Source organism: Rhea pennata, chromosome 1 (genome assembly GCF_028389875.1).
Source record: "Rhea pennata isolate bPtePen1 chromosome 1, bPtePen1.pri, whole genome shotgun sequence".
Classification (NCBI taxonomy): Eukaryota; Metazoa; Chordata; class Aves; order Rheiformes; family Rheidae; genus Rhea; species Rhea pennata.
In genome coordinates, this window is record NC_084663.1 from 31666328 (window position 1) to 31689894 (window position 23567).

Sequence of the window (23567 nt, forward strand, 5' to 3'; positions counted from 1 at the left end):
TAGTCAAAGCAATCAGCATAAGAGTTCTTTTCTTTTTTAAACTTCAACAGAAGAAAACCAAATGATAACAAAAATTACTCACTCGAATTCACTGGAGAAGATAACCTTGTTATCACTTGAAAGGTTAAAGTAATAAAAAAATCCTCTATATTATATGAAAGGTAATTATCATTCTGAGTAAAAACTTCGTGCTGGTTTTAGAACCTTGAATATGTTTTCTTATTTAGGATTCAAAGTTACACTAAATAGACTTTGAATGCTGAAAAGAGAGAGATGCAAATGAAAGCAGCTTGAAAGTATAGGAACCGTGCATCATACAGTGCAGGAGCTCTGTATGATATTCTGTGTTTGACAGGAAGTTTATTGATTTTTGTTTGCTGAAATTTTTTACCAGGCAGTCTTTAAGCAGCATAGCCCTTGAGCACGCTTTCAGAGAAATGTGAGCAATGGCTGTGATCCTTTTTTTTATTACCCAAGAAGAAAGAACAGCCAGTTGCTGACAGAGCAAAACATGTGACAAGGGCTTGGACAACTGGCTGCCTGAGTCTTTGCTGCTGACACAATGATTAAAGATAATGTTTAAATACCTCTAAGCAACACTTCATTATCTGAAGATATTTCAAAACAAAACATTTTGCAGCTCAGTGGCTCAACAAAAATAACTGATCTGTATGAAGAATTAATAGTAAGGCTGAGCCGTTGGTCTTACCACAAATTAGGAGATACTTAACCTACCTAAAAGAAAAATAAATGTTTATAATATCAACACTAAAAGACCCTTTATTACAGAGTCATTGATTACCTGCAAAGATAGATGTGTGACCACTGTAAAACTGTAGCAGGGAAAATAGTTAATGTAGATTCATAACAAATTTCTGAATGCAAATAAGAAAAATAAGATGTCTCATTAGTTACATGAAATATCTGAGAAGACGAAATAACAGAAAGCTAGGAGAGAGAATTTTTTTAAAAAATGGAAAGGGTGATGCAGTAAGCAAGCAAAGAAGGTCCCATAACATTCCTTACTTGCTTAACAAAAAAGCAAAAATGCCTACTGAACACCTGACTGAAGAAGAAACTGATAAGATATTAATTCTTTGCTGTATAACTATAAAAGAAGCAGGAGAGTTAAATTCACAGTGCAATTAACTATAGGAGTATTGTCTTACTTGAAAAAGTAATGCATTAAAAGTTACCATGGAAAGAAGATAGAATAAGCTCTATTGCTCTGACAAAGGCAATAGATATGGCCCAAAATATGTCTAGAGAAGGAATTTACTTTCTTTGTAGTTGATTCTTGGAGGTTGGGGGAGGAGAGGAGAGAACAAGGATAATGCTGAGCCAGGATATGTTTTGGTGTCATTGATGTGCCAGAATATTAGTTCTATCAAGCCTATTGACTTGAGACGTCATGTATGAAAGGAAGCAAAAACAGCAAGTATGTAAATATTTCCAGAAGAATAACAGTTGTTATTCTTGTTGTACTCGAAACTTCAGATAAAGTTTCCTACTGACACTTGTGTCAAATCCTGTAATAGCCCTAGAGTCCACCTCTGAGACATTGGCTCTTTGTATTTCCAAATTAATGCTTAATGGATAAAAATATCCACCAGTGGTAGTATCCATTTTTAATTTAGCCTGTCTTAACATATGTTAATTAATTAATTAATGAACTGATCATTTTCTATTTTGTTTTGTTTTGACATCTGTAAGCAAATACAAAAGAATTTGGAGTGATTTTATTTTTTCAAATTTACACTGTTTGTGCTTTTTGCTCCATCTTAGTGGGTGTTTGTTTATGGCATTGTATGTTATGCTTGAAAGCATAAATTCTGTTCAAGAATCTATCTTGTTCTGTTCAAGAATCTGTGGACCATCAAAGATCTTGCTTAAGATGATGGGCTTGTTAGCTGGCTTTCATTAATGAGATGTGGAAGAAGTAGCTCTACTCTCTAAAGAGGATGAAATGGAAAATTACTAGAAGCATCACTGGAGATGACTGTTTGGGCCAATGGGCAGTTCTGATGTGGGCAATGACCTGTATTTTGAAGGGCAGAAATTTTAACTTGCATTTCTACTTGAACAAAGGTGGCAAAAATAAAGACTATAATCAAAAAAAAAAAAAAAATCAAAGATGATCAAAAGGTAGTAGAGAAGTGTTTCTACAAACCTTTGTGAAGGGAATTAAACCCACTTGTGTACTGTAAAAAATATTAGCAATCATCTAAAATCTTTCATAGATACATCAGTGCTGCACACTTGGAAGTTTACTTACAAAAATTCCAAACCACTGTAACAAGATAAATCAATGTACGGGCAAGGAACTTGACTATTATGACTTTTCTGGTAATACAGAATACAAGTAAGCACGAGTCACTAAAGTATCCATTTCAGAAGTAAATCAAAGGATGATGACTGAGAAGCCAGATTTTTTGAGTAAGTCCCCTTTGAGTACAGACTCTTTCCTAATGGGGAAGTAAGTCTTTTTGAGTACAGTCCCTTTCCTAATGGTACTATCTAATCTAAAATAAGAAATTTGTTGATTGATTACAAAATTATATCGCTAAGACCAAAACTGTAGAAGGGGATAAATGGAGATACAATAAATAATACACAATGTACATCATTATTTTCATTAAATCCAAAATTTTATTGCTAATTCTAAATGCTGAACAACTGATAAGATTTCAGAAGTAAGTTAGTTATAGTAGTGAAAAGTGCTAACTCTTCTAAGAAAATCCAGAAAATAAGCAATTAGATGCTTACTAAAATTACTAAAAGAGCCTGAAATAAAAGCAAATACAAAACACTGATTAGGTTGAAGTAATATATGGCTCCTAAAAAGCTTTGATTATAACTTGCCACTGTGTTAATTTACTGGTGATTTATTGCAATTATATATATTCATGTTTTGGATGGAGAACCAGAGATTTCCTCTGGATTATTTTATCTATCTGTAGTCTAGTCTGGACGGAATCTCTACCAATTCGAAAGCTTCAATATGCATAATTGTAATCATATAGCAGGAAATGAGGATCATAACAAGAATCTTGATTTACCTCTCTTAGCAAGATTTAGCAACCAGAACTTGTAAACACTTCCCTTTGCCCTCGCTCTATCAGTTCTGCACTGGGGATTCTTAAGAGGGAGCCCGGAACAGATGCCAAGGGCAGATGTAGTTGTCAAGCTGCTCCCATGCTGAAAGCCACATGAAGGGAGATTCAAGGAAAAGCTTGTTATGGTGAAACACTGACAGGCAGCTTGACAACCTTTCTTCATACACTGTCTTGCAGTCTAGAAGTATCTATTGTTACTCTTCTTACACCACTGCAACATGATTCTCTGCTTTCATAACCAGATTTTCCCTTCTTTACTTTGTGCTAGTCTGACTGATCAAAATACAACAGATAAAATAATCTTCCCCATCCATATCACATTTAGTCCCTTGGTCTCTCGCTGTGGATAGTGCAAACCCCTCCTTCTCGTGCATCCATACTTTGGTCACCATTACTTTTCGCTCTGGCTTACTTTGGGACTGCTCTCCTGGCTTGGTTTATTGCTTTGATTCTCCCACACTTCACTTACATGTCCCCCATGATGTCCATCCCTTTGCAATATTAAGTAAGTTCTGCATCTTTACTTCCTCTTCACTCCTTTAACATTCCCCACTGTTGCTCCGATTTCCACAGTAGATCTCTTCTGCTGTACTGTTCCTTTATTTATTCCTTATCCACCCCTTCTTGATTTCAAATACAGTAGTCTATGTAGTTTATTAGAGTTTCTTTGTATCACTGTCTTCCTTTACTTGCTGTTTTTAATTTTGTTTTGTATCTAGATTATGATTGATTTATATCCTTTCAAAGTGGTAATGTTATCTACATGTTTATATTAATGAGGGAAGTGATGTAAAACACTGGCTATTTTAATAGCTGTGAAACAAAAATATCTTTTTATCCTTAATAAAGGCCAAAGTGTGCAATACAGACCTGAACAAGGCCATAAAGAATACAGAAGAAAATGCAGACTTATTCCTAAAGCGCTTTTTTGAGAGATTAAAGAATCATTACATTTTGGTAATGTAGAGAGACAGGTTGTCCATTTTGTTGTGGGAACACCTCTCGCCATAATGATGCATCGTGAGACACTGAAAGCCTCCAGAAAGAGTTTTGGGAGGTCCCTGTGTTAAAATTTGAATGTGCTTTCTATTCAGCAGCCAATGTCCCATTTTTCCTTTCCTCCTTTGAGATGTTTGTGCTTCCCACAGCTCACCAAGAACAGTTGTCTTGTATTGAGCAGGATGAAGGCCCTGCAGTCGTGACTGGCTCATTGGGGAAAGAAAACAGTCAAAAAGGAAATAAATGGGTTAATGAGCATTAGATAGTAATTAAACTTGACACAGTTACAGTTAAGCACTTTCTAAATTTATCACATATTTTAAAAATGTCTTACTCATTTGCTAAAATTATATACTCTGTCATGAGAAAAAGAAGATAAACTAGACTGTGTAGACTAAAAGGAGTGTATCTAAGCATACAACCATTCTGTGATTTTACAGGGGAGTAAAGTGAGTTGTACTAATGACTGTTCTTTTGTTAGGGAATGTTTTTTACTTAGGTAACAATGTCCTCACTCTGCAAGGAAAAAAGGTAGAGAGCTGTAAAGCAAAAAAGAAGGTAGTAGATACGCTGCATGAGCATTTGCAGCCTACAGTGCTGCCTCTGGTGAGAGTGCTGCTGCCTCAAATAAGCTTGAACTCTTACTCGAGCAGCTGGGTAGTAGCATCATGTACAGTCATACTGCTTCAGAGGAAGGGAGGGTAAGATAAGCCATGTTCTGCTTTCTCTAATTGCAGGCGGTTCTGCTGATATTCATCAGAGCAATGTGAAGCAGCCTCAATTCTCTTCCCCAAGCTGAGATAAATCAGGATACATGTACTCAGGATAGATGTGCACAGAAATTACTCAGCTGAATAAATGAAAGTAAGGAAAGGATTTTAATCCTAGCAGGATGGATATTGTTTATCTGAATAAAATGGAGTGTTTATAGCATAGGATTTACAGACAGAATTTTGATTTACTGTTATTTGAACCAGTGTGATTAAGCCAACAGAAATGATTTTTCAAAGAGCTAAAGAAGAGAATTCCAGAACTGAACCTGAATTCTGCAGAAAGGAGGGAAGAAGGATTTTCTGTCGACAGTGGTGCTTGTAATGTCAGAGAGAGAACACAGGTTTATTCTTAACAGTTTTATCTATCAATATATTTGAACACAGTTATTATCATCATGAGTTACAGTGTAATTATCACTGTTCCAATAGAATTACTATTTCATTGCTATTTAATTACGTGCATTATTTCACAGTAACTATGCAATTTAACTCATGTCACTTTGGAATAAATGTTCTAGAGGAGGCAGTGTCGCAACATAATCAGCTTCATAGTCATGACCTGGCTGCAGGAAAAATATATAAAAAGTGATTTGTTGATGTAGCTTACCACTGTCTTTTTGAGGAGTCATATAGATCGAGTAGTTCATTTAAATTAGATGGCTGAAATAGTTGCGAATATCCTGCATTATGAATAAAAATGATGCCAGAGTTTGAAAACACTGTAGTGTCTACAAAAGCAGGAGAGCACGGCTGTTTATTGAATTATTCCACTTGGATAACTAAATCCAGCTACAATATGCATATGCATTTGTTGCCAACATAAGAGCTTTTTTTTTCCCAGGGAATATTTCTAAATAAACCTCAGTTCTTGGAAATGCTGTTTAGCTCTTGTATGTGTTTTGCTGAATACTGTTTTCATACAAAAACCATGACTGTCAGGGTGATGGCAGCTAATAAAATTGCTATCTGTTCATTAAAGATTTTATCTGCCAAAATAAGGGTAAAGGATAAAGATCAACACTGGTAGTTTCTAAGCCAAAAAGATTCTCTTGCCATTCTTCCACAGCGTAGGCTTAATAGAAGACCACATGAAACTCCCTCCTAAGGAAACCTCAGTAATTAATTGAACTATTTGAGGCATGTTCAAATGAACATGATGGTCCTTGATTTTTTAGCATTATTTGGCACTCTGCATGTGCAAGCATTCTTTTACAGCGAAAATGGCAAACCAACATTTCTCTCAGAGAGCTTCCAGTAATTCCTGATGAAAGTGGATGAAGGAGGCAATGGCTGTATTAGCAAAAATTTCATGCTGTGGACCCAGAGATCTCATAGTAATAGTGTTGTGGGAGCTGTACTTCAGACCAGCTGTAGTCTGGTGCTGTGAACTGAACATCCCATTAGCAGTTGGAACACATTAGATTCACTCTTCTGATGCAATTTTTGGTTTTGTTTCATCCAAAGGGATTCTGGTCTCCTTTTGGACCAGAGAACTGTGAATGGGGGTAACTAGGAGATTCACTTCTTAAGTACAGTCCTGAACTGAACAGAAATGTTAGTGTATATGCTAAGAGAAGCAGTTGACACCACCGTCACTGACCCTACCTGCATCTCCTGCTGTGTGAGACAAGTCAGGGAGTCCTAAGAGAGAGCTCAAAGGAGAAACAGAGACAGTCCTTAGTGGGAGAAAAAGAGAAAAAAAAATTCCTTACAAGATGAGGAAAAGGGAACAAATGCAAGGCCTTGATGGCTGAAGCATGTTTCTAGTACCCATAGGGAGAGATATGGGACTAATACACTGCAGCAGTCCTGTCCGGTAGGAAATCAAACCAGAGGCTCTCTGTTAATTAGAGCAGCATTTATCTCAAGAGTACTTGTGGAGTAAGAATGTGTATACAGGTACTAGGAAACTCAAAACTATCTCTTGCTGCTGGAGGTGAGAAACAGAGTAGTTTTAAAACAAGATCTAAAACATCTGGATTTTGGAAAAGAGAATGCTATAGTAAATTTTTTAGGTGGAGAGAGTCTAGGTAAAAGGTAGAAGCCACTATCACAAGTACTTGGCATGGGAAGCTGGAACAGAATGACATCAAGATTGCATCCTGCAAAGAAAAGACAATGCCATATTAGCATACAAACATGTCCTAGGATGCATCTTACTGAACGGTATTCAAGTATATGCTAAGCATATTTATATAATGAAATAGTAACAGATGCAATAAACTGAGAAGAATGGATAACATCAACATGTGGCTGAGATACAAAAATATTCCATCATTGACAAGTTTGAAATCTTGCTTTGTGTAAAGGTCGTAGTGTAACTAGTGCCAGTTAAAAGAAGAGAAAAGTGGTATGAACCAGATGTGATGGGTGTAAAGAATAATTTTGTACAAGCTTAGCAATACATCCATTAAAACTGAAAATTACACACTGCAAACAAGATGACTCAGTGCCCTAAAGATATAGATAACAGCCACCAGCAAGAAAGAATAAGCTAGCAAAATATTCTGATTTAAAGAAGCAGAAAATGTTGTAGAAAAAAATATTGTGGAAGATGGTATCTAAATTCCTAAAATATTCATAAGAAGCTACATATTTCTCTAGCTTGGTAGGAGGGTATAAACAGGCTGAATTTCTCTCATAGGAAAAAAGAAAATTTTAAAAATGACATTATAATAATCATATTCAAAGGAATTAAAAGGAAATGAAAAAAAAAACTAATACTGACTTTCCATAAGATCATGAATTGTATGCTAAAAGTCTAAAAGGAATGATAAACTAATCAAAATAGATGAATTTTGAAGGAGATTCATGTGCTTCAGTAATTTTCTTCTTAGAAACCTTGAAGTGATTAATTATAATGTACTGCTTAGATGAAGGAGAATAGAATCTGGACTATTCATATTTACTAACCACATAGTTTTCTAACATTTCTGTGAAGTGTTCTCACAGAGAGGATCTAGATTCAACCCAAGCCACAATTTTGGTTTAGGAAGATTCTCTAAAAGAGAATGTTCCATATTACCTTTTGCCAAATTCATTATTATCAGTGGATAATCTGAATGCTCTATAGACCTTTAAATAATGTGCACGCTGAATAAAAGAGACCATTAATTTGATCCAGCAAAACTGATAGTGCATTTATTATCCAAAAGACTCTATCCTATATTAACTGTAAGTATTCTGTTTAGAGAGATCATATGGCAAGTTCAATGTATGAGATACCTTATGTCAGAATTATTCACTGCTTTTTCTTTTTCTCTAATCAGGTGTTAGTTCTCTGGATACTGGCATTGCAAGGTGGAATTCCCTTTGAGATAATCTCTGAATAGAAGATAACCATGTGCATCTTAATCAGTCATCTTGTTGCATTGTGTTTCATCTTCTGTCTCGCAGGTAAGGTGACCTCCCATGTTAATTCATTTAACTAGCTTTTTTCCAGTTCTGTGCATTTCAAGGCCATTTCTGCTATTTGTATGAGTTTATTTGTACAGATACAGTGAATTACTAAATGTGAATAATGAAGCTGTAAGGAAGCATACATCAAGAAGCCATAATTAAAAGCCTGAAAAAAAATGCTAATCTTGACTTTGAATTCATTTTTATCTACTCCAATTTGGTGTATAGATTTAATTCTTTCTCTAGATTCACGTAATCTGTAATTCGTCTATAGATTCATCTAAAATTATAAAAAGCATATCATCTGTTAGTGCACAGGTGAGCAACATGATTAGAAGACTGGAAAAAGGCCAACAAGATGAGAGATTACACACAAAATTCAGTGCTCTAATATGGACACCACTTAAAATTAATACAATCAGCATTTGCTACCAGCACAATACAGGGTAGTTTTCATAACATAGTGTATCAGTGCAGCATATACTGACTTTAATTAAAGATTACAAATGATAAAAATTTACAATAAATATAGGGCCATAAACTTTCAGATTTTTTCATTCATATTTTTTTCCTATTTGGAAAACTAAAATTCAGGATTAAAATCTAGTGGCCAGTGCCTATTCCAACTCTTCCAATAAGGAATTTTGGAAATTTCTAAACAAATGTTAGTTTTCATTTGCCATCATGAACCAGACTGCCAACATAAGCAAAGCTCTTCTCAAGAAAAAGAACACTTTGTTTATATACTAATGCATTAATTGAGATCTGCACATGGAAAAAGCAGGATAAGTAAGTTGAACGTACACAAAATACTAACTGAAATGTGTTTTGAAAAATCTAAAAATTGCATACTAATGATTTGGTTATTTTCTAATACATATCAAACCATGTTGTAGAACCGTTCTACTAGAGCCATTCTGCTTTTAGCCGCAAGTTACTGACAAGGATACTTCCACTGCATTTTGAGGTTTTTTTCTGTTTTGGGGTTTTGTAATTTATGAGTCCTTAATAGAAATAAGCAGCCCACAGTCTTGCTTTATCTGGCCTACCATTTCAGTTTGTAATAATATCATGAGATCATATTGTCTGTATTACTGAGTCCAAAAATCTGATTAGTACTGTGATGTAAGCTCATTGCCTTTAAAAAATCACTTAATAGCTCACAGGAATGCTTTTGGGCTTAGCCAGAATGTAACTGTATTCTAAAAAGGATTTGAACTACCCTGAGCTTTTTATTCCATGACTGAGTTCACTGAAGGATATACTGGCATCTAATACAAATCCAGACCTTAAAAATTTTGAAATCGAATACTGGCTGTGTACTTACTGTGTGTTTCAAGGTCTTTTTCTTTGTTCAGATCTGAGGGTTGCTGATGGCACCAAAATTAAAAATTAAAATTCATTATTTTAATACTAGGCTTTTCCTGAACAAAGGCTGTCAACTGCAGTCAGTAATGTTACACATACAGTTTCAGTCCTGACATGTTGAAATTTGTATCCATCAAAATACATACATACAACAAAAAAGTTGTATGAGTCAACCACTGAGAACAAATGTTCAATTATTTCTTGGAAAGGTAGCACCAGATGATTAATGCTATTATTTGTGCATTATGTATATTGCAGTTGTGCCCTGAAACCAGAAATCTTGGCAACATCTCATCTCATGGACACCTCATGCCAGGTGCCTTAGAGATACTTTGGAAGATAGCGTGCTATTAGCATCAATAATAAGTGATAGCATCAATAATAAGTGATACAAAAAAACCCAAAGATGGGCATAATGAGCTTGCTTGAGTATGCATTGGTGTGTTCATAGCAATATAAATCTGATCTTTTGCTTGACTACAGTTGACTGTGTTAGACTAATGTCAGAAAAATAAGAGGCATTGGTGCAAAGGGTTTTGCATGGTGAGAGGTTCTAATAGTGCTATCTGTAAAAGGCATTTTGATTTCAAAGAAAAATCCTAACTTATTTTCCAGTATGCATAATCCAACCCAATCCAGCCCAGGACTTGTTCACATTTTTCCTCAAAAACCCAAAGATCTATCAGCACTTCAAAAGATTATGGTACTTTCCTCCAATATGGAAGACTAATATCTTCTACTGTCAATGGGATTGATTGCTACCCAAGGCTGGATAGCACTGCACTCTCTACTGTTGGACCTGCTTTACTTTGTGTAAATAATTAGAGATCTATTTGAATTGAGAGAATTTTTGCCTTTGTCATCTAGTCATTATTATCCCCTTCTGGATTGTATAAACTTGAAGTTGCAGTCCTCACTGCCCAAGCACTTGAGACTTGCTAGAGGATCTCTCATTTCAAATGAGTACCAGTGTTGCTGGTAGTTAGTCTTCTCCAATTTTCTTCTTTAATGTATTTCTTGGCAATGTGAATGTCATAGAAACCAGAAAATATGTAGCTGTAGTAATCAAAATGATATATAAGGGGTTGTTTGACAGCTTTGACCATATGTGAAGTATACAAAGGATGTGAAGAATAAGTGAAGGATAGCTGGTGTGGAGGCAGAACTAATACAATTAGGGCAATCTGGTCAAGTTTTGGAAGATGTTCTTCCACACATAGTATTATGAAGGGGAATGCTGACAATGTCAACAGTGCTAGAGAGTGTGGGAGCTGGGATGATATCAAAAAAAAAAAAAAAAATCAAGGTTCTGATTTCAACAGCAAGACAGAATAAGGATCAGAGTGAGAAGACAAGTTAGCATTGGAGTAGATATTGAAAGCAAAACGTTCTTCTGCATGGAGCCTGTTCAAAAAGTTACTTCAATAATTTTTAACAAAATGTGTAGTTTTGGTAGTTTTGTTAGAAGTACATTTGGCTCACCTGATACCTTGCCTCCTGTGTTGCTGAGTCCACAGTTCTAGGTGATTCTAAAGTGGAAGTTGCATTAGGGCTGACAAATACATGACCCTGAAGGCATCAGTCAAGGCTTCTGCAACCCTTGGTTCCTAAACAGGTGTATATATGGACTGCTCTGGAGCCAGGAAACTTAAATCTTTCAGGGTCAATGCCTTTTGAGATGTCTCACCGTATAGTCTGCCTCAGGTTTGAAGATACCTGCCAAGAATCCTGAAAGTGTTTAGAATTCATGCTTTAACTGAGCTTTGAGAATTTGCAGATTTTCCTGCTGGAAGTATTTGGGAAACACAGAACTAGGAAACTGAGAAACTGAAAGCCAGACTGACTTGATATTTTCAGGATTTGCTTGAAATGGTCACATTTATTTTGACATTTAATGAACATTTAATAACTTTTTTCCTGCTGCAGGAAATTTCCATTTTTTCCCAAACTGAAATGCATATTTTTTTAGAATTTTGGAATTTGCCTGGGATTAAACATCCTGCCTTTTAGCCAGCCTGTTTTGTGGTAATCAAGGGCAGAATTTAAAAATTACTACAATGACTGTCCATTGCCCATCAATGGGGAATCTACAGTTACTAGAATGACGGGAAACAAACATTACGTGATCAGTGCATCTGAAGTGTAGGCAGAGATAATCTTCTATAGTGAGACAGGGAAAATATTTATTTTCCAAGTAAATTAGTGCTTTAAATGTAGCCTTGCAGATTTAAATTGATGAAAAAGCTGTAAGTAATTTGATCTTTCACTTACTGGATATAGCAGAAAGTTATAGTAAGAGTTGCTTTTCAGAGTGCACTTTGAGCAGGGCAAGGCAAATGGGAGCAGCAGATCAGTCCTCAGGGAATATGGTGATGATTGTCAATCCACTACCAGAAGAGTTATGTCATGCCTATTGATGACAATATTTGACTCTTCTCTTTCCCCTGACATCTGTGCTCTCTGCAGGACACTTCTAAGTTGCCTGACTTCTTGTTCAAACTCGTATCTTATTGCTGAGTCTAGATTTTAGACTTTTCTTTCATCAAGCTCATCCCGTACAAATCAGTTATACAAACGATGGGATAATAACCTTGGACTAAAACGATTAAGGGTCTGTTTCAGCAACAGACTTGTTCTGTTTCTTTCTCAGCATGACAAATTAAAAAATGCAAAGTCCTTATTTTGTTGTGCTCATGAATACTTTATGACATTTGATTGTAAGAGGAATCAATAGCAAAAAATGTTACTCTCTTCCTCAGATGTTTTCTTTCTAATCAAACTGTTCTATGTTTTTAGGGGGGGACTTTGAAGTGCAGGGCCAGGTAGTACCTGATCTGAGGTCAGCTCAGACCTCAGATAGCAGCTTGGCATTCTATTGACAATTTTGGTTTGTACAAAATGAGGTAATAGTCCAAGGGTAAAAATGTCAAAAGTATTTCTGTTATTTAGGGAACCTAATACCTTATATTCAATAATCGTTACCCTATTTAGGATACTAAGTCAGAACACCAGTAAGACACAGAGCTTGTCAATACAGGAGAGTTAATTTAGTCTATGTATGAGGATGTGATTAGACAGTACACTGCTTTTCTGAGTATGTGGTTGGTATTTCGTATGCATTTGGAAGGCCTATGTGGGGAGATTGTGCAGAGTAGCTAGTGCACTCTAAATTCATTCCTAATTTGCTGAGTATTAGCCTTCCCATGAGATCAAGCTCTTAGGCTCTTAAGTCTCTTTCTGCATAACACTTAGGTTTTTAAGGAAAATCATCTAAATGACTTAAGTATCTGATTGACAAAGGTGAGTATGCTTAAAACTACTGTAACTGGTATTTGTTGGCATTTCTACTGGTAATCTCAGAAGACAAGCAGATGTTATGCTTTCATTCTTAGGCGTAAGTGGAAAAACTTGCTTTGTCAAGGGTTGGCACTTTTCATACTTGAAACTTGCTATAAAGAAGAAACTACGTAATTAACTGCATGGCTTATCAAGAACCTCAGTGACACATATGAGAAGGCCATAGGTAGGAGCAATTCTCCTGCCCTTTTCAATCCAGGTAAAGAGAAGCAGCCTTTCTCAAGACAATCTAACCTTTTTGTATAACATGAAGTAGGACTACTTGAGTAGTTACTTGTTCTGCTTCATTGCTAATGGGCTCTTGAGAATTAGTGTCCTTTTAACCTCTTAATGGCTTGCACTGGTACCTCTTCTACAGCAAGATGACTGAATCTTCTTTCTAGACTGTGAAATGCTACATCATGAGTTTTATGGTTATGAAACATTAGCACATAAGCTTACCATAAATGCAAGTGCAATTTTTTGCACATGATTATAAGAGAAGTAGAAAAACTGAAACCTTAACTTATATATTGCTTGGATTTTTTCCAGAATGGTAGGTTCAAAAATACATGTTGAAAACTGAGGGCTGGAATCTACGTTATTTAAAGCTTTTTACCACAGCATATGACATTATTCACAATTGCTAAAGAGAGAGATACATTTTCCTCTAAAAATATGGAGTGGGTGAATATACTTAATAACTGCATATCTTGTCTGCCATATCCCTGCTTGGATCTTACAAGACCATTTTGTGCTGCTGAGGAAGTGTTTGACATTTATAAATAAGTAATCATAATGTGCTTTGTGATCATAATGCTCAGAAACCTAAAAGTGCCTTGTTTCTGTTCCTGTGAGCCTGGCAGAGATATTTTGAATCATTCCCAGACCAGCTTTGTACTGAACATGAACTTCTTAGATACTGATAAATCCTCTTTTCTTTGACATAGTGAATACTGTATGTGATCCATTTCTAAATACCAAATGGTTTCTAGAGCTATGATGGTAATCTGAAACCTGATAACTTAGAGATAGTTAAGATAATGAATGAGTCCATGACTTTTCTGTTCAGTCAATCCATTAACATTCAAGGTTAATCTAGCCATGTGCTGTGTCAACAGATCTTTGGCCCTCTATGGTGTGAAAATATGTAACAGGATATGACAATGTAGGGGAGATCAATACTGGTGAGAGTGATTCCGAATGTCTTGAGCAGCCAGCCACCTTTAGCAATGTTAAATGTCATGGAAATAGCTAAGTGTACAGGAAGCGGGAACAGAAGAAGTTGCTCGTTAGAAAAAGAGCATAAAGATGCTAATGCAAATAATTTTATATTTATTTTTTATTTAGTTTTTATCTGACATTGATTTTTGGAAAACATTTCACTATGATATGCTACCAGTATTCACATCACAATTTGTGTTGGTTTTAGAATCAAGTTGATTCTTATCCAGTACATACCTAGCATTACTTTCATAAGTAATCCTGTTGATTTGGGTCAATTTATGTGTTACATATTGTGATGGATCAGGTCCCTAAAGAATGTGAGAGACCTCTAATGAGAGACCTTTAATGAATGTAAATAAGTACATTCAATGCTGCCTTGTTATTATGCACTTTAAGAAAGCAGTAGTACCATTTTACCTCTTCTACTAATGAAGTTAAAGATTTTATATTTCCAGGGGAAAGTCAGCATCTTATGCTGAACATATATTTTCACAGTAATGGAATTATTAGATGTTTACCTGTCATAAAACTGCCGTGGAGCTTTCCTTGATAACCTTCTTATAATTATCTTCGAAGTGAATTGTTTTATACAAGATAATAAGACAATAAGATTATTTTTACTCCTAAGTGATGTATTTTCCATACCTACTGCCTGAAATATGAGTTATAACTATTCTGTTATGCGATGCGGATGTTGTAAAGAATGCAGGATATGAAGATCTGCTTGAAATTATCTGCTTTCACATTATGATATAAAATTAGAAAATGAGAGTAAATTTTGATTCATAACATTCTTTGCTTATTATCATACAAGCAATATGAAGATAGAATGATACACAGATGTCCTGACATGGTGTAGTGACTTATCTTGACTGAGAGATGTCTGAGAAAATCATTCTGCAACACTAATAGTAACATTGAGTATATTACTGCCTTTGGGAGTTTTCTGGTTTCTTCTACTTTTTTATATTCAGATTAGCTGGAGGATTAATTGCCTAAAATTTGAGAATGATTAAAAAGACAGGCAGCAGCCTGTACAAATAATTTAATTACACAAATAAATTACAGGAATAGAAGTGATTCTTTTCAAGTTCCCTAGAAAAAAAATCTCAGATCAAATATAAAGTATCTGCCAGTGTACTTGTGGCAAACGAAAGAAAATAGATATACCAAGAAAATAGGTCTATTTGAATTATGGTAGTTATTAAATGCTAACTCTAAAGTAATATGTAATTACTATTAGTTGCATCTGCCAGTAAACTTAGTGGTCCTTGTTTCCCTTTTCCAATTGTTCTTCCGTGCAAGTCCTGATTAAGAACATATACTCTTTTCTTCTGAGCATGTGTTTCCTGCCTGTGTGATATATATCAACCTTATGATTCCCATTACTGAAATTAATGGCAAATGTCTAAGGAAATTTAGTGCAATTGGTTTACTGTATTTGAACTTGCTCTTTTATCTGAACACCCTGTAAAACATGCACGCTAGGCCAATTGCCATCTCATTGGTATATATCCAGAAAATTCCTAAGTCACTAAAACTATCCAAGTGTAAAACTAATTAAAAACAAATCATGACTGAACCTAGGAAGGACCATTAAAAATTTGAGTGTGGGAGGAAGGATTCTAACTTCATTGAATGAAGTACTCTAGCATGACTAGGATCCCTTATTTCAGCAACGCTGTGCCAGATGCTGAGGGTGACCATTTGCCTAGTTCCTAACTCTTGATGCAGTTACTGAAATATATTGCTGCAGTTTGAGTAAATTCTTGTGGAATACCGGGTAGTAGCTAATGGTGCCTGTACATGTTAATTCATACTTTGGATTGTGCAGGTCTCTCCATTTTGTGACTAATTAAAGGTAGTTAACTGATGTCGTTTTGCTTTCTCATTAGTATATCCCTGATCCAGGAGAAGTACTAGTGTGGGCTAATCTCTCTCTCATTCCCTGGGCTGGAAGTAATGCAGTTAAGTCTTTCTGAGAAGTAAACAAAGCCTGACAAGCTGAAACGGACCCCACAGAGTGAAGTAAGAAGCAGCGCAGTCCCCTCTAGCTCTGCAGAAGTAAGGAAAGTTTGTGTAGGCCAAATTTCCCATTTTTTTCTGATTGAAATGATAAGAAGGAAAATTGCCAAAATCATGTATTTGTTCCATATGCATTCACTTCAGCTTCATGCATAACCATTTGTCAAATTTAATCCAAGCACTAAATTCTGCTTTGTAAATGGATTTAGAAAAGCTTCAAAAACATTACAATCCCACCAAGTCAGATACCCAGAGAGACAGTAATTTTATCCCCAGGCACTGTATGGATTAGAGATATGCTTAGAGATTTATTGTTTATAGATCCAAATGTAGTATCTGTGCTGGTGGTAAATGATGCTTATAGGTATTGCATCAAAATAATAGCAATTTTGGAAAAGAACCTGGTAAATTATCTAGTATGTTGGAAACTTTATTCTGGTATGTGTCAATAAAATCACTATTTTAACAGAGTTCAACATAAGGTTCATGGGAAAAAAAGTATTTAAGAAATGAGAGGTAAATTGTTAGTTTTCCTGTTGATGGGAATAATTCTAAAACTACCTCAGAAGACTGAATAGCAGCAAGAGGCTTCAGCACTGGCTTCAGTGCCAGGAGCAGGTTTCTGTATGCTGGGCTCAGCTGAGAGCATCTAGGTCATGCTGCACGCACAGTTGCAGTCAGGTAAATCCAGACTCTGATATGGGAAGATCCATCTCGCTTTATTTTAACTATCTGTAAGTTAGGTATGTAATGTAAGTTAGGTGTCTCAGCTTCCTCTGTGGTTGGTGAAGGACAGATGGGATGGATTGCCTGCTGCAGCTGCCTGTCTAACCCCTCTGGTTGTCAGGAAAACCTGTGTGACTAGTTTGGACAAGATCCCTAGATTTTAAAAATTTTGTGAGCTAAATCCCACACTTAATGCCAAGAGACTCTAAATTTATAACTGTACACAAGAAAGTAGAATTCGTAGAAAGAAAAAAATAAAAGAATTACTATTCTTGTTCTCACTGCGTTTATTGAACTTCTTCTCTGAACTTCTGACTTCTGTGTCATCTCAGTAAGGTTTGAGATACTGGAGTGCTACAGATCCAGATTATCTATAAGAAAAGTCTGTTAAAGCATTTTATGTTTCATGACTTACCACACACATTATTGAACAACCCCTGAAAACATTTGCCATATGTAAAATCTGTAGCTGAGAATGAGTAGGACAAAAGCAAACAATTTTGATTTTACTTACTTTTCCATAAAAATATGACCATTAACTGCTGTTTTCTTCTGTGAACTTAAAAAAAAAAAGAAAGATGTCTTTAATAAACTATATATTTTTTAACTTTCCTTTCTGGCTATGGTTTCTGTGATTATCAGGAGCTTACTTCATGACACTATCTTTAATCTATGAATAAAACTGATTTTCAAAATAAATTAGGGACTGAATTAGCTAATAATAAAATAAATTGTTGTGACTGAAAGTGATCTGGATGACTGGTGATGAAGCAAACAAACACTGGTGTCTCTCAAGAGAGAAATTATTTCCTCAGCGCTCTAACCCACTGACATTGATGTTTTGAGTTGAAGATTATATATTGTCTATGGTAACAGGCTGGTACCATTGTTTAATACTATGTAGAATGTAAATATTTGTGTATATAAAAGCTTCCATTGTACATGAGAAATAGCATGGGTGATTGTCCAGAGACCCTCTTGGTGCATTTTTTATTTCAGTATTATGTACTAAGAGGAGTAAGCAGCCAAGAGACTGGTAAAATACAAGATGAAACTCAGGTCTAATATGAGAATTTTTAGTAAAAGTGTGGATATTCAGGAATTTTTTAGGAAGTTCATCAGAAATGTCCAAATATGGAAGGTAAAGTTTAGATATTAAAAGAAAAACAAGTCTTCTAATTGTAAGGATCATTAGACATTGGAATGGAAATGCTAAAAAAAATTACAGAGTCTTACTCACTGGAGGGTTTTGATAACTAGTCAAAAAGGCATCTTTTAGGATGGCAGATCTTGCCTCAGGTTGGGAGAAATCAGGTAATCAGTCACTGTTCTTTGTATTTTTATATTAAAAGAGGAAGCAACCAATTTACTGCAATTTAAAGGATTAAAAACTATGTATTTAGAAGATCAAAAGTGAAAACCTGGAAGTCTTGTTGCCCTGAATATTGGGAGTACATTTGTCTTGTGCAGGTCTGGAACAGACTGGGACACAGTCATGGCAGGTGTCTAGGGAATGAGAAATTTGACAAAAATAAGTGTGTTGTCACAACAAGGATAGTGTAGGTCACTGGGCCAAGAAAATGCAAATGATAAGGTGTTTTCTGAACAACTAATGCCACCACCCAGATCTCTAAATATTCCAACATTTGCATCCTCTTTTTTTCACCATGTCTCAAACTTCATGCCTGGGAATGTGTTTATCACATATCTTCTTCATGGCTCAGACCGCTGAGCCTCAAATCCCAAACTGCCCAAGTACCCATGCCTCTCCCTATCTAAACTCAGCATTCCTCCTGCCTGCGGCAAGCCCGTGCGAAGGACAGATAAGGAGAGCACTGGTATCATCAACAGTATTTCCTAATGTGTTTGTGAATGGAGATCTGCAAGCTAAGCTGAAATGTTAGTCGGTTCATTTAGGGTATTTTTGATGTACAATAACTGCATTTAGTTTTAACAAGCCAGTCCCTTCCCTTCCTCCTACCCTTAAAATATATCAGTTCTTCAGCAGGAAAAAATGGAAATATCACATAGGATCTGCAGAGTCTTTGTCTTTCTGAAGTCAGCTAAAACTGAAAATGCAATGTTAATAGTGCCTTACATCCAAGGCACTTTGCTAAGTCATTCGCCATTCAAAAATCCATTTAGAATTTCTCTGCTATGTTTGTTAAATGTAAGCCAAATTTGTTCCTGATGTGAATATTTTAGTGTCAGTGTAATTTCAGCAATAGGTAGAATTAATAAATTATACATGGAATTATATTATGAAAATAAATACTGAACGAATGAAATATGCTCTCTAGCAGCAACAGACAGTGATGAGGTTACTGGAAATAAAACACAAGAAATGGGTCTATATGGTGGATATATTTTAAATTTTCTGTTACCTTTAAAGATAAAGGGTAATTTTCTTCCCAAAGGGGAGATGGACATGAGAGGCAAGGGAGAACCAGAAGCATGCAGCATAGAAGCTGCAAGGCCTTTTGAATGGGCAGATGGTTAGGATATATAAGAGATCTATGGTGAAAGGTGGGGGTTCCTGGGAGGATTGATCCAAGGCTGATGAGCTATGGATTTTTTTTTCTTTTTTCTTTTTCTCTTTTTGAATTTTCTTTTTATGACCTGAGTAATACAATAGGAATGTATATGGGTTGGAAAAGCTCTTCCTTTCTTTATGAACAGGGAGCCATCTTAACTTGGTGTGTATCATTTATCAATCATATTAAATGAAAATTTGACCCAAGATATCATAGGGACTACAAAGGAACTGAAATTTATGCAGTGTTGAAATAGTAATATTAACTATTATAACTGTAGCTGAGAATGCACAATTAAGTCATTTGACAGTTATTTCATTTTTTTGTAAAATACATTTATATGGAAAATTCTGACATTACCTGAAATAAATATACGGAATTGGTATGCACTGATTAAACCTTTTTATTATGCCTTTTTTTTCTACTTCTGACAAAATTTCATGAACTGACTGGAAAATTACTGCCTTAGGTGGTTTCTGATTGTTATTTTGAGACATCTTTTTGATATCTTTTCTGAACATGAATATTTTATATTATGATTTCTCACAGGCTTGTGCTGTGAAAATAAAGGTGTACTAATATAATTTGATATTTTATCTGCGAGTAGTGGTAAGGCTTTCAGATATATCCGTCTTACTTAGGCAGTGGTTCAGTCAGTAGGACAAACTTTTTCCTTTCCCCTGAACGAGTGGAAGCCTGTACGCCTCTCCCTGTTCTGTGCTGCTCGGTCCAATCCTGTCCTTTGCACCAGCATGGATATTCATCATTGAGCCAATTCAGCTCACTAAACTGCAGAAAACTGACTCAGAAAGCTAAAAGTGAATAGATGTCCACTTTCTTTAGCTTTATCAGCTACCCAAGAAGTCAGACAAGCATGAGAGGTGTTGCAAGAATGGCTAGAGGGGAAATGACACTGCACAGCTAGAGTATCGGTTGGGAAAAGGGGTCAGGACTACCTTCCAGCAGCACCGGCTGTTACAGAGGATCCATGATCTCATTCAGCATGTACAGGTTTTCTTGACTTTCCCAAAGACTTCCAGATGCATTTTAACACCACTGAAAATCCTCAATCTCATTTGTAGAATTCACTGTAGAAAGCCTTGAATAGCCAGAATTAGATGATAGGTTTTGCTCCAACTTCAAATACTAATCTCATGAAATGTACTCAGAAAATAAGGCAGTGAGAGTCTTTGAGAAGTCATGTAGACCATCCTCTTGTCTAAAGCAGGATCAGAATTGGTGAAATGTGTCCTTCTTTTCGGCCCTGGTTTATCTCCATTTTCTTCTTTCTTTCTATGCTTTAACCTCTCCCCTTTCTCTTGTAGGCACAATTTCAATCAAGTCTTTCAAGCAATCTTTTTCCAGGTGCTGTCAATCTACCCTCCTTCAGTCCCCAAACTTAGTTGCACACGCATACTTCTTCATGTAAAGTGTGGGCATTTCTGCTGTTTTTTTCACATGGCTTTTCTCTTCCTTTTTCTCCCCCATGCTGTTTACAGATTATTGGTCCACACTCAATTTATGACTGAGAATGAAAGATTTATTCGTTGCCATTCCTAACATGCATTCTGCTCATCTTTTTCTGCTCAGCTAGACATCTGAAACTGAATTCGTAATTGACTGCAGCAGAATTGCCATTATAAAGCATATCTGATAGGTGTGAGAAACAGACATTCACTCGGTAAAATTAATAGTGCTGGAAGCATTAAAAATGCATGCCATGAAATGCCTAAGTGGTCTGTAACATCATTTGAGTCCTAAGGTGAAAACAGTCAGCTGCATATGATATGGCAAACTATTTGCTGCTAGTGCTAGCAGCCGTTTTTATTTTATATTCATGTTTAAGAAATGCACAGAAACTGCCGCCAGGTTTGTCGCTCAGTCATTTTAGGCTCTGCGTAAATACATGATTCCAGCCTTGACAGTATGACATGACTTCCTTTGATCTAACAATATATGTTTTTATGGAGCATTGTGCTTTAAAATATCAAAGCAAGCAGATCATTTTCAAAAGCTCTGTCTTTCTTTCTAGTGCTCTTCTTTGCTTTTTTGAAAGGCTTCTCTTCTCTGAATTCCTTCTGCAGATGAAGTTGCGTGACTGTACATATCACAGCATAACAGTACCTTTTGGACCTGTTCCTGTCCCCAAGGGAAACAGTGATTATTTTCATGCTAACTAAAACGGGGAAGAGATCTTATTTTTATCCATTTGCAACCAATTCTCTGCTATTGCTCTAATCTACTGTCTATCTATGAATAAGGATTGTTTTGTGCATCTATGTTGTTTTAATGCATACATAGTTTACATGACAGTTACGTAAATAGGTTTGTCTTGTCTTTTAGGCTTTATAAAACCTTCCTAATTTAATCTAGAAAGTATTAAAATCAAGGCCAAGAATTTTAAAGAGATGAGTACAAAATCATAATCATAAGCACAGATAGTGCTGCATAATACTGGAAGAAATATTTGGGGGAAAATTTTTTTAAGCTAAAAAAATTCAACCACCTCTAAAGATCATATTAGGAAAACTGTATTTGTTTTTCTGGTATTGCAAGATTCTTCCAGACCTTTTCACAGCAAAGTACAGTTATGTCCTGGATTTGCTGAGCAGAAGTTTCCCCGTAATTGTCCCACTTTTGCCAGAAGAATGTTCAATCTTTGCTCCTAGTCTTGCTTTTACAGATACCCAGACACAAAAGAGCAGCCTTATGTACTTGGAGGAGATTAAGGCAAGAAGAAATGCAGTAGGGACAGGCAGACCCTGCAACTTTTACAACAGTATCAGTAAATGGAGGATAAAGATTAAAAGAATAGTTTGTTGTCAAAACTTAAGTTTGACGTTTATTCACCTTTGACTGCTTGACTGTGCAAACTTATATTATTTTTTATATAGGACTTCTTTTATGTTTTGATCGTTTGGGAGTTCTTATACATATATATATACACCTGAGCTTGAATAAAAAAGAGAAATGTGTTTTAGAAACAACGGAATGCTCAGCTATAGTCCCTAAGATTAATATTTTCTTTGTACAATGCAGTTAAGAGTTCTTCAAAGTATATAAAACATTTGGAGCTAAGTAGGTGCTAAGGAGCACTTAATCTTTAGAGTTGCTTTGTGGCTAGACCTATCTAATGAGAATTTGTTGGCCTCTCTGAAGCAAGTTTTCACTTATTTCCCTTGTATAGTGCAGTAAAGATTCCATCCATAAAGCATTAGAACTAAATAGGTCATAAGATAAGAAACACTTAATCTTTAGATTTTTGCTTTGCGTTTGGATGTCTGATGAGACTTTATTGGCATATGTGAAATAAGTTGGTTTTGCTTGTATTCCTAAAGGACATAACTTCAATTCATAAATATTTCCACGAAGACTGGCATAAACTGTGACAAATAACTGATGATGTCAGCAGAGAAGGCAGGGAATGTAGTTATGTGTGAACATAGTTTAAATAACTTTTGTTGTCAGAGGACATGAATGAAGCAGGAATCACAGTGAAGGAAAGCCAGCACTTTTGTTATCCATACTGTGTTGGTTTTGTTGATGCTATAAAAGTTTATTTTGCAGAGCTAACTGTTCAGCCTTCGCATTTTTAATGTAGTAGATGTGAATCTGATGACAAAACTAATAATTACTTTGAAATTACCTTTTCTTAGAGGAAGGAAACAAAGGTTATGGACCTGTTTTTGAGGAACAGCCCATTGATACCATCTACCCAGAAGAATCTTCAGATGGACAAGTTTCAATGAACTGCAGGGCTCGAGCAATTCCTTTTCCTACTTACAGGTATGATCTGTTTGTATTTTACGTAACAAATATTTCAGGTTTTGTATGGAATAATTGGCTGTCTTAACAGGTAAATATAATCTTCAGTGCTGGAGAACAGTGGGAGATACGCTATTTTTCAGTAAGAATCAACCTTCTCTTAATTTGCTAAAATGTATAGACTGCAAGTGTCAAAAATATTACATTCTCGTTGCACTAAATGTTTTTACCATTTGAAAGAAATACTGATCTGGATGCAAAAGAAAAGAGAGACCTTTAAAAAATAGTAAAGAGGCTGT

The 23567-nt window shown here is 35.7% G+C and overlaps 1 protein-coding gene across 1 annotated transcript in view; it reads left to right on the plus strand.

Annotated features, from left to right (window-relative positions):
* Positions 1-4930: 4930 nt before the first annotated feature.
* CNTN1 (contactin 1) overlaps positions 4931-23567 on the plus strand; it is a 95532-nt gene continuing 76895 nt past the window's right edge. Inside the window, exons 1-3 of the mRNA XM_062567403.1 lie at positions 4931-4979; positions 8158-8284; positions 23160-23289. Coding sequence (XP_062423387.1) covers positions 8230-8284; positions 23160-23289 — 185 coding nt within the window. The 5' untranslated portion in view covers positions 4931-4979; positions 8158-8229. The remainder of the gene's footprint in view (positions 4980-8157; positions 8285-23159; positions 23290-23567) is intronic.